General features: G+C 34.9%; 1 protein-coding gene across 3 annotated transcripts in view; it reads left to right on the top strand.

Moving 5' to 3' along the window:
- Nucleotides 1-14,016, top strand: part of LOC148065618 (glutamate receptor 1-like) — an 81,263-nt gene that overhangs the window by 48,013 nt on the left and 19,234 nt on the right. For all 3 annotated transcript variants that reach the window (XR_015713334.1, XM_087807924.1, XM_087807923.1), the window contains exons 12-13: nt 2,953-3,052; nt 3,107-3,242. Coding sequence is in view for 2 of the 3 variants with exons in the window: in XM_087807924.1 (XP_087664050.1) it covers nt 2,953-3,052; nt 3,107-3,242 (236 nt within the window). In the remaining variant the exon portion in view is untranslated. The remainder of the gene's footprint in view (nt 1-2,952; nt 3,053-3,106; nt 3,243-14,016) is intronic.

Raw genomic sequence — 14,016 nt, 5'->3', positions numbered from 1 at the left:
TGTCTGTCACTGCCTCAGTTGTGTGTCGGTCACTGCTTTAGTTGTGTGTCTGTCACTGCCTCATTTGTGTGTCTGTCACTGCCTTAGTTGGGTGTCGGTCACTGCCTCAGTTGTGTGTCGGTCACTGCTTTAGTTGTGTGTCTGTCACTGCCTCAGTTGTGTGTCGGTCACTGCTTTAGTTGTGTGTCTGTCACTGCCTTAGTTGTGTGTCTGTCACTGCCTCAGTTGTGTGTCTGTCACTGCCTCAGTTGTGTGTCTGTCACTGCCTCAGTTGTGTGTCTGTCACTGCCTTAGTTGTGTGTCGGTCACTGCCTCAGTTGTGTGTCGGTCACTGCTTTAGTTCTGTTTCTGTCACTGCCTCAGTTGTGTGTCTGTCACTGTTTCAGTTGTGTGTCGGTCACTGCCTTAGTTGTGTGTCTGTCACTGCTTTAGTTGTGTGTCTGTCACTGCCTCAGTTGTTTGTCTGTCACTGCCTCATTTGTGTGTCGGTCACTGCTTTAGTTGTGTGTCTGTCACTGCCTTAGGTATGTGTCGGTCACTGCCTTCAGGCGTGTGTCTGTCACTGCCTCAGTTGTGTGTCTGTCACTGCCTTAGTTGTGTGTCGGTCACTGCCTCAGTTGTGTGTCTGTCACTGCCTCAGTTGTGTGTCTGTCACTGCCTTAGTTGTGTGTCGGTCACTGCCTCATTTGTGTGTCGGTCACTGCTTTAGTTGTGTGTCTGTCACTGCCTTAGGTATGTGTCGGTCACTGCCTCAGTTGTGTGTCTGTCACTGCCTCAGTTGTGTGTCTGTCACTGCCTTAGTTGTGTGTCGGTCACTGCCTCAGTTGTGTGTCGGTCACTGCTTTAGTTCTGTTTCTGTCACTGCCTCAGTTGTGTGTCTGTCACTGTTTCAGTTGTGTGTCTGTCACTGCCTTAGTTGTGTGTCTGTCACTGCTTTAGTTGTGTGTCTGTCACTGCCTCAGTTGTTTGTCTGTCACTGCCTCATTTGTGTGTCGGTCACTGCTTTAGTTGTGTGTCTGTCACTGCCTTCAGGCATGTGTCGGTCACCAACAGAGTGGTGAAAGAGTTCATGTGACATGTGTGAATACAAGAGGTCATTTGACATGTGTGAATACAAGAGGTCATTTGACATGTGTGAATACAAGAGATCATTTGACATGTGTGAATACAAGAGGTCATTTGACATGTGTGAATACAAGAGGTCATTTGACATGTGTGAATACAAGAGGTCATGTGACATGTGTGAATACAAGAGATCATTTGACATGTGTGAATACAAGAGGTCATTTGACATGTGTGAATACAAGAGGTCATGTGACATGTGTGAATACAAGAGGTCATGTGACATGTGTGAATACAAGAGGTCATGTGACATGTGTGAATACAAGAGGTCATGTGACATGTGTGAATACAAGGGGTCATGTGACATGTGTGAATAGAAGAGGTCATGCGACATGTGTGAATAAAAGAGGACATGTGTGAATACAAGAGGTCATGCTGTATGTGTGAATACAAGAGATCATGTGACACGTGTGAATACAAGGGGTCATGCGACATGTGTGAATACAAGAGGTCATGTGGTATGTGTGAATACAAGAGGTCATGTGACATGTGTGAATACAAGAGGTCATGTGACATGTGTGAATACAAGAGGTCATGTGACATGTGTGAATACAGGAGATCATGTGACATGTGTGAATACAAGAAGTCATTTGATATGTGTGAATACAAGAGGTCATGTGACGTGTGAATACAAGAGGTCATGTGACATGTGTGAATACAAGAGATCATGTGACATGTGTGAATACAAGAGGTCATGTGACACGTTCGAATAAAAGAGATCATGTAACACGTGTGAATAAAAGAGATCATGTGACATGTGTGAATACAAGAGGTCATGTAACATTTGTGAATAAAAGAGGTCATGTGACATGTGTGAATACAAGAGGTCATGTGACATGTGTGAATACAAGAGATCATGTGACATGTGTGAATACAAGAGGTCATGTGACATGTGTGAATAAAAGAGGTCATGTGACATGTGTGAATACAAGAGGTCATGTGACATGTGTGAATACAAGAGGTCATGTGACATGTGTGAATAAAAGATATCAAGTGACATGTTTGAATAAAAGAGATCATGTGACATGTGTGAATACAAGGGGTCATGCGACATGTGTGAATACAAGAGGTCATGTGACATGTGTGAATACAAGAGGTCATGTGACATGTGTGAATACAAGAGGTCATGTGACATGTGTGAATACAAGAGGTCATGTGACATGTGTGACTACAAGAGGTCATGTGACATGTGTGAATACAAGAGGTCATGTGACATGTGTGAATACAAGAGGTCATGCGACATGTGTGAATACAAGAGGTCATGTGACATGTGTGAATACAAGAGGTCATGTGACATGTGTGAATACAAGAGGTCATGTGACATGTGTGAATACAAGAGGTCATGTGACATGTAAGTAAGTAAGTAAGTAAGTAATATATATTTATATAGCGCTTTTCGAGACCACATGTGTGAATACAAGAGGTCATGTGACATGTGTGAATACAAGAGGTCATGTATACAAGTTAAGATAAAATAAGATGAGTTAAGAGAAATTAAGATAAAATGAATCAAGAGAAATTAAGATCAGATAAGATAAGAGAGTTAATATATAATGAGACGAGTTAAGAGAAGTTAAGTTAAAATGAGATAAGATAGGTTAAGATACAATGAGACAAGTTAAGAGAAGTTAAGACGAGTTAAGAGAAGTTAAGACGAGTTAACTTAAGATGAGTTAAGAGAAGTTAAGACGAGTTAAGTTAAGAGAAGTTAAGACGAGTTAAGAGAAGTTAAGATAAGACGAGTTAAGAGAAGTTAAGACGAGTTAAGTTAAGAGAAGTTAAAAGAAGTTAAGAGAAGTTAAGATAAGATAAGATGATCTCTACTCTCAGGTGAGTCGCTTCAGTCCGTACGAGTGGAAAGGTGAAGAGTCGGACGACGAAGAGGAAACCCCCTCTCATAGAACTCAGCTCATGTCTGACCTGACTTCAGGTACGTCGTTCACCTGAGGTCGTGTGAGATCTTCAGCCTCTTGTCCTCCTGCAGGTCAGAACCAGAACCACAGCGAGAACCAGCAGAAGGACAAAGACAGTCCAGAATATACCAATGATTTTGGAATCTTCAACTCGTTATGGTTCTCACTGGGAGCCTTCATGCAGCAGGGCTGTGACATCTCACCCAGGTATTATTACTGTGTTATTACTATTATTATTATTATTATTATTAATGTGACATCTCACCCAGGTATTATTACTGTGTTATTACTATTATTATTATTATTATTATTATTAATGTGACATCTCACCCAGGTATTATTACTGTGTTATTACTATTATTATTATTATTATTATTATTATTATTATTATTATTATTATTATTAATGTGACATCTCACCCAGGTATTATTACTGTGTTATTACTATTATTATTATTATTATTATTATTATTAATGTGACATCTCACCCAGGTATTATTACTGTGTTATTATTATTATTATTATTATTATTATTAATGTGACATCTCACCCAGGTATTATTACTGTGTTATTACTATTATTATTATTATTATTATTATTAATGTGACATCTCACCCAGGTATTATTACTGTGTTATTACTATTATTATTATTATTATTATTATTATTATTATTATTATTATTATTATTATTAATGTGACATCTCACCCAGGTATTATTACTGTGTTATTACTATTATTATTATTATTTTTATTATTATTATTATTATTATTATTATTATTAATGTGGCATCTCACCCAGGTATTATTACTGTGTTATTACTATTATTATTATTATTATTATTAATGTGACATCTCACCCAGGTATTATTACTGTGTTATTACTATTATTATCATTATTATTATTAATGTGACATCTCACCCAGGTATTATTACTGTGTTATTACTATTATTATCATTATTATTATTATTATTATTATTATTATTATTATTATTAATGTGACATCTCACCCAGGTATTATTACTGTGTTATTACTATTATTATTATTATTATTATTAATGTGACATCTCACCCAGGTATTATTACTGTGTTATTACTATTATTATCATTATTATTATTAATGTGACATCTCACCCAGGTATTATTACTGTGTTATTACTATTATTATCATTATTATTATTATTATTATTATTATTATTATTATTATTATTAATGTGACATCTCACCCAGGTATTATTACTGTGTTATTACTATTATTATTATTATTATTAATGTGGCATCTCACCCAGGTATTATTACTGTGTTATTACTATTATTATTATTATTATTATTAATGTGACATCTCACCCAGGTATTATTACTGTGTTATTACTATTATTATTATTATTATTATTAATGTGACATCTCACCCAGGTATTATTACTGTGTTATTACTATTATTATTATTATTATTATTAATGTGACATCTCACCCAGGTATTATTACTGTGTTATTACTATTATTATTATTATTATTATTAATGTGACATCTCACCCAGGTATTATTACTGTGTTATTACTATTATTATTATTATTATTAATGTGGCATCTCACCCAGGTATTATTACTGTGTTATTACTATTATTATTATTATTAATGTGACATCTCACCCAGGTATTATTACTGTGTTATTACTATTATTATCATTATTATTATTAATGTGACATCTCACCCAGGTATTATTACTGTGTTATTACTATTATTATTATTATTATTATTAATGTGACATCTCACCCAGGTATTATTACTGTGTTATTACTATTATTATTATTATTATTATTAATGTGACATCTCACCCAGGTATTATTACTGTGTTATTACTATTATTATTATTATTATTATTAATGTGACATCTCACCCAGGTATTATTACTGTGTTATTACTATTATTATTATTATTATTATTAATGTGACATCTCACCCAGGTATTATTACTGTGTTATTACTATTATTATCATTATTATTATTAATGTGACATCTCACCCAGGTATTATTACTGTGTTATTACTATTATTATTATTATTTTTATTATTATTATTATTATTATTATTATTATTATTATTAATGTGGCATCTCACCCAGGTATTATTACTGTGTTATTACTATTATTATTATTATTATTATTAATGTGACATCTCACCCAGGTATTATTACTGTGTTATTACTATTATTATCATTATTATTATTAATGTGACATCTCACCCAGGTATTATTACTGTGTTATTACTATTATTATCATTATTATTATTATTATTATTATTATTATTATTATTATTAATGTGACATCTCACCCAGGTATTATTACTGTGTTATTACTATTATTATTATTATTATTATTATTATTATTATTATTATTATTATTAATGTGACATCTCACCCAGGTATTATTACTGTGTTATTACTATTATTATTATTATTATTATTAATGTGACATCTCACCCAGGTATTATTACTGTGTTATTACTATTATTATTATTATTATTATTAATGTGACATCTCACCCAGGTATTATTACTGTGTTATTACTATTATTATTATTATTATTAATGTGGCATCTCACCCAGGTATTATTACTGTGTTATTACTATTATTATTATTATTAATGTGACATCTCACCCAGGTATTATTACTGTGTTATTACTATTATTATCATTATTATTATTAATGTGACATCTCACCCAGGTATTATTACTGTGTTATTACTATTATTATCATTATTATTATTAATGTGACATCTCACCCAGGTATTATTACTGTGTTATTACTATTATTATTATTATTATTATTAATGTGACATCTCACCCAGGTATTATTACTGTGTTATTACTATTATTATCATTATTATTATTAATGTGACATCTCACCCAGGTATTATTACTGTGTTATTACTATTATTATTATTATTATTATTAATGTGACATCTCACCCAGGTATTATTACTGTGTTATTACTATTATTATTATTATTATTATTAATGTGACATCTCACCCAGGTATTATTACTGTGTTATTACTATAATTATTATTATTATTATTAATGTGACATCTCACCCAGGTATTATTACTGTGTTATTACTATTATTATTATTATTAATGTGACATCTCACCCAGGTATTATTACTGTGTTATTACTATAATTATTATTATTATTATTAATGTGACATCTCACCCAGGTATTATTACTGTGTTATTACTATTATTATCATTATTATTATTAATGTGACATCTCACCCAGGTATTATTACTGTGTTATTACTATTATTATTATTATTATTATTAATGTGACATCTCACCCAGGTATTATTACTGTGTTATTACTATTATTATTATTATTATTATTAATGTGACATCTCATCCAGGTATTATTACTGTGTTATTACTATTATTATTATTATTATTATTAATGTGACATCTCACCCAGGTATTATTACTGTGTTATTACTATTATTATCATTATTATTATTAATGTGACATCTCACCCAGGTATTATTACTGTGTTATTACTATTATTATTATTATTATTATTAATGTGACATCTCACCCAGGTATTATTACTGTGTTATTACTATTATTATTATTATTATTAATGTGGCATCTCACCCAGGTATTATTACTGTGTTATTACTATTATTATTATTATTATTATTAATGTGACATCTCACCCAGGTATTATTACTGTGTTATTACTATTATTATTATTATTATTATTATTAATGTGACATCTCACCCAAGTATTATTACTGTGTTATTACTATTATTATTATTATTATTAATGTGACATCTCACCCAGGTATTATTACTGTGTTATTACTATTATTATTATTATTATTATTAATGTGACATCTCACCCAGGTATTATTACTGTGTTATTACTATTATTATTATTATTATTATTAATGTGGCATCTCACCCAGGTATTATTACTGTGTTATTACTATTATTATTATTATTATTATTAATGTGACATCTCACCCAGGTATTACTACTGTGTTATTACTATTATTATTATTATTATTATTATTAATGTGACATCTCACCCAGGTATTATTACTGTGTTATTACTATTATTATTATTATTAATGTGACATCTCACCCAGGTATTATTACTGTGTTATTACTATTATTATTATTATTATTATTAATGTGACATCTCACCCAGGTATTATTACTGTGTTATTACTATTATTATTATTATTATTAATGTGACATCTCACCCAGGTATTATTACTGTGTTATTACTATTATTATTATTATTATTATTATTATTATTATTAATGTGACATCTCACCCAGGTATTATTACTGTGTTATTACTATTATTATCAGTATTATTATTATTAATGTGACATCTCACCCAGGTATTATTACTGTGTTGTTACTATTATTATTATATTATTATTATTATTACAAAGTTATTATTATTATTATTATTATTATTACTATGTTATTATTATTAATGTGACATCTCACCCAGGTATTATTACTGTGTTATTATTATTATTATTATTACTATGTTATTATTATTAATGTGACATCTCACCAAGGTATTATTACTGTGTTATTATTATTATTATTATTATTATGTTATTATTATTAATGTGACATCTCACCCAGGTATTATTACTATGTTATTATTATTATTATTATGTTATTATTATTAATGTGACATCTCACCCAGGTATTATTACTGTGTTATTATTATTATTATTATTACTATGTTATTATTATTAATGTGACATCTCACCCAGGTATTATTACTATGTTATTATTATTATTATTATGTTATTATTATTAATGTGACATCTCACCCAAGTATTATTACTATGTTATTATACATGTTATTACTATTATTATCAGGTTATTATTATTACTGTGACTATTATTATTATTATTAATGTGACATCTCACCCAGGTATTATTACTGTGTTATTACTATTATTATTATTATTATTACTATGTTATTATTATTAATGTGACATCTCACCCAGGTATTATTACTATGTAATTATTATTAATGTGACTATTATTATTATTATTGTTATTATTATTATTATATTATTACTCTGTTATTATTCTTATTAATGTTATTATTATTATAATATAAAAATATTATATTGTTATTATATTGTTATTATTAATATTAATCTTAATCTTAATCTTAATCTTAATAGTAATATTAATATTATTATTACTGTTACTATTATTATTAGTACTCTGTATTTCTAGTACTCTCTTTACTTATTTTATTAAATAAAGATTTAAAATAAGATACATACTAATAAAATAAATAAATATTATGAATAAAATAAATATTATGAATAAAATAATGGTTTAAATGACATTAGGAAGTGAACCGACAACCTTCTCGCTCGATGCAAACACACAAACACACAAACACACAAACACACAAACACACAAACACACAAACACACAAACACACAAACACACAAACACAACTTAAACATCAACACAGTTTGCAGCGACGAAGGTTCAGTGAACAGATGGAGGAACGAAAACAAGTCACAGATGGAAGAAGTTGAACCTGATGTTCGACCTCAACGTGTCTCCAGGGTTTAAGTCACTCGTTAATGTGTGAACACATGAACGCACAACATCAACACAACATCAACGCACAACATCCTTCAACACACAACATCAACACACATCATCCATCAACACACAACATCATTCAACACACAACACACAACATCAACACACATCATCCATCAACACACAACATCATTCAACACACAACATCATTCAACACACAACATCATTCAACACACAACACACAACATCAAAACACACATCATCCATATACCCACAACATCATTCAACACACAACATCATTCAACACACAACATCACTCAACACACAACATCCACCAACACACAACATCCATCAACACACAACATCCACCAACACACAACATCCATCAACACACAACATCCACCAACACACAACATCCACTAACACACAACACCAACACACAACATCATTCAACACACAACATCAACACACAACATCATTCAACACACAACATCATTCAACACAAAACATCAACACACAACATCATTCAACACACAACATCCACACACAACATCTTTCGACACACAACATCCATTAACACACAACATCCATCAACACACAACATCCATCAACATACAGCATCCATCAACACACAACATCCATGATCGCACAACATCCATCAACACACAACATCCATCAACACACAACATCCATCAACACACAACATCCATCAACACACAACATCCACCAACACACAACATCCATCAACACACAACATCCATCAACACACAACATCAACACACAACATCATTCAACACACAACATCATTCAACACACAACATCATTCAACACACAACATCATTCAACACACAACATCCATCAACACACAACATCCACTAACACACAACATCCATGAACGCACAACATCCACTTACACACAACATCCATCAACACACAACATCCACACACAACATCATTCAACACACAACATCCACACACAACATCATTCAACACACAACATCATTCAACACACAACATCCATCAACACACAACATCCATCAACATACAACATCCATCAACACACAACATCCATGAACGCACAACATCCATCAACACACAACATCCATCAACACACCACATCCATCAACACACAACATCCATGAACGCACAACACACAACATCCATCAACACACAACATTCATCAACACACAACATCCATTAACACACAACATCCATGAACGCACAACATCCATCAACACACAACATCCATCAACACACAACATCCACCAACACACAACATCCATTAACACACAACATCCATCAACACACAACATCCATCACACTGTTCATGTGTTCACAACGACTCGGTGAATTCAAACCCTCATGTTTGTGAGTGACAGGGAATGACAGTGAGTGACAGTGAATGACAGTGAATGACAGTGAGTGACAGTGAGTGACAGTGAATGACAGGGAATGACAGTGAGTGACAGTGAGTGACAGGGAATGACAGTGAATGACAGTGAATGACAGTGAGTGACAGTGAATGACAGTGAATGACAGTGAGTGACAGTGAATGACAGTGAGTGACAGTGAATGACAGTGAGTGACAGTGAGTGACAGTGAATGACAGTGAATGACAGTGAATGACAGTGAGTGACAGTGAGTGACAGTGAATGACAGTGAATGACAGTGAGTGACAGTGAGTGACAGTGAATGACAGTGAGTGACAGTGAATGACAGTGAATGACAGTGAGTGACAGTGAGTGACAGTGAGTGACAGGGAATGACAGTGAGTGACAGTGAGTGACAGTGAATGACAGTGAATGACAGTGAGTGACAGTGAATGACAGTGAATGACAGTGAATGACAGTGAATGACAGTGAGTGACAGTGAATGACAGTGAGTGACAGTGAGTGACAGTGAATGACAGTGAATGACAGTGAGTGACAGTGAGTGACAGTGAGTGACAGTGAATGACAGTGAATGACAGTGAGTGACAGTGAGTGACAGTGAATGACAGTGAGTGACAGTGAGTGACAGTGAATGACAGTGAATGACAGTGAATGACAGTGAGTGACAGTGAGTGACAGTGAATGACAGTGAATGACAGTGAGTGACAGTGAATGACAGTGAGTGACAGTGAGTGACAGTTAATGACAGTGAATGACAGTGAATGACAGTGAGTGACAGTGAGTGACAGTGAATGACAGTGAGTGACAGTGAGTGACAGTGAATGACAGTGAGTGACAGTGAATGACAGTGAATGACAGTGAATGACAGTGAATGACAGTGAGTGACAGTGAATGACAGTGAGTGACAGTTAATGACAGTTAATGACAGTGAATGACAGTGAGTGACAGTGAATGACAGTGAGTGACAGTGAGTGACAGTGAATGACAGTGAATGACAGTGAATGACAGTGAGTGACAGTGAATGACAGTGAGTGACAGTGAGTGACAGTGAATGACAGTGAGTGACAGTGAATGACAGTGAATGACAGTGAGTGACAGTGAGTGACAGTGAATGACAGTGAGTGACAGTGAGTGACAGTGAATGACAGTGAGTGACAGTGAGTGACAGTGAATGACAGTGAATGACAGTGAGTGACAGTGAATGACAGTGAATGACAGTGAGTGACAGTGAGTGACAGTGAGTGACAGTGAATGACAGTGAGTGACAGTGAGTGACAGTTAATGACAGTGAATGACAGTGAATGACAGTGAATGACAGGGAATGACAGTGAGTGACAGTGAATGACAGTGAATGACAGTGAGTGACAGTGAGTGACAGTGAATGACAGGGAATGACAGTGAGTGACAGTGAGTGACAGGGAATGACAGTGAATGACAGTGAATGACAGTGAGTGACAGTGAATGACAGTGAATGACAGTGAGTGACAGTGAATGACAGTGAGTGACAGTGAATGACAGTGAGTGACAGTGAGTGACAGTGAATGACAGTGAATGACAGTGAATGACAGTGAGTGACAGTGAGTGACAGTGAATGACAGTGAATGACAGTGAGTGACAGTGAGTGACAGTGAATGACAGTGAGTGACAGTGAATGACAGTGAATGACAGTGAGTGACAGTGAGTGACAGTGAGTGACAGGGAATGACAGTGAGTGACAGTGAGTGACAGTGAATGACAGTGAATGACAGTGAATGACAGTGAATGACAGTGAATGACAGTGAATGACAGTGAATGACAGTGAGTGACAGTGAATGACAGTGAGTGACAGTGAGTGACAGTGAATGACAGTGAATGACAGTGAGTGACAGTGAGTGACAGTGAATGACAGTGAGTGACAGTGAGTGACAGTGAATGACAGTGAATGACAGTGAATGACAGTGAGTGACAGTGAGTGACAGTGAATGACAGTGAATGACAGTGAGTGACAGTGAATGACAGTGAGTGACAGTGAGTGACAGTTAATGACAGTGAATGACAGTGAATGACAGTGAGTGACAGTGAGTGACAGTGAATGACAGTGAGTGACAGTGAGTGACAGTGAATGACAGTGAGTGACAGTGAATGACAGTGAATGACAGTGAATGACAGTGAATGACAGTGAGTGACAGTGAATGACAGTGAGTGACAGTTAATGACAGTTAATGACAGTGAATGACAGTGAATGACAGTGAGTGACAGTGAATGACAGTGAGTGACAGTGAGTGACAGTGAGTGACAGTGAATGACAGTGAATGACAGTGAGTGACAGTGAATGACAGTGAGTGACAGTGAGTGACAGTGAATGACAGTGAGTGACAGTGAATGACAGTGAATGACAGTGAGTGACAGTGAGTGACAGTGAATGACAGTGAGTGACAGTGAGTGACAGTGAATGACAGTGAGTGACAGTGAGTGACAGTGAATGACAGTGAGTGACAGTGAATGACAGTGAATGACAGTGAGTGACAGTGAGTGACAGTGAATGACAGTGAGTGACAGTGAGTGACAGTGAATGACAGTGAGTGACAGTGAGTGACAGTGAATGACAGTGAGTGACAGTGAATGACAGTGAATGACAGTGAGTGACAGTGAATGACAGTGAATGACAGTGAATGACAGTGAGTGACAGTGAGTGACAGTGAGTGACAGTTAATGACAGTTAATGACAGTGAATGACAGTGAGTGACAGTGAATGACAGTGAGTGACAGTGAGTGACAGTGAATGACAGTGAGTGACAGTTAATGACAGTTAATGACAGTGAATGACAGTGAATGACAGTGAGTGACAGTGAATGACAGTGAGTGACAGTGAGTGACAGTGAATGACAGTGAATGACAGTGAATGACAGTGAATGACAGTGAGTGACAGTGAATGACAGTGAGTGACAGTGAGTGACAGTGAATGACAGTGAATGACAGTGAGTGACAGTGAGTGACAGTGAGTGACAGTGAATGACAGTGAATGACAGTGAGTGACAGTGAGTGACAGTGAATGACAGTGAATGACAGTGAATGACAGTGAGTGACAGTGAATGACAGTGAATGACAGTGAGTGACAGTGAGTGACAGGGAATGACAGTGAATGACAGTGAGTGACAGTGAATGACAGTGAATGACAGTGAATGACAGTGAGTGACAGTGAATGACAGTGAATGACAGTGAATGACAGTGAGTGACAGTTAATGACAGTTAATGACAGTGAGTGACAGTGAATGACAGTGAATGACAGTGAATGACAGTGAGTGACAGTGAATGACAGTGAATGACAGGGAATGACAGTGAATGACAGTGAGTGACAGTGAATGACAGTGAATGACAGTGAATGACAGGGAATGACAGTGAATGAAAGTGAGTGACAGTGAATGACAGTGAATGACAGTAAGTGACAGTGAGTGACAGTGAATGACAGTGAGTGACAGTGAATGACAGTGAGTGACAGTGAGTGACAGTTAATGACAGTGAATGACAGTGAATGACAGTGAATGACAGGGAATGACAGTGAGTGACAGTGAATGACAGTGAATGACAGTGAGTGACAGTGAGTGACAGTGAATGACAGGGAATGACAGTGAGTGACAGTGAGTGACAGGGAATGACAGTGAATGACAGTGAATGACAGTGAGTGACAGTGAATGACAGTGAATGACAGTGAGTGACAGTGAATGACAGTGAGTGACAGTGAATGACAGTGAGTGACAGTGAGTGACAGTGAATGACAGTGAATGACAGTGAATGACAGTGAGTGACAGTGAGTGACAGTGAATGACAGTGAATGACAGTGAGTGACAGTGAGTGACAGTGAATGACAGTGAGTGACAGTGAATGACAGTGAATGACAGTGAGTGACAGTGAGTGACAGTGAGTGACAGGGAATGACAGTGAGTGACAGTGAGTGACAGTGAATGACAGTGAATGACAGTGAATGACAGTGAATGACAGTGAATGACAGTGAATGACAGTGAGTGACA

Source organism: Callionymus lyra, chromosome 14 (assembly GCF_982586985.1).
Source record: "Callionymus lyra chromosome 14, fCalLyr1.hap1.1, whole genome shotgun sequence".
NCBI lineage: Eukaryota > Metazoa > Chordata > Actinopteri > Syngnathiformes > Callionymidae > Callionymus > Callionymus lyra.
The sequence above is the reverse complement of the archived record's forward strand: the minus strand, read 5'-3'. Positions and strand labels throughout refer to the sequence as shown.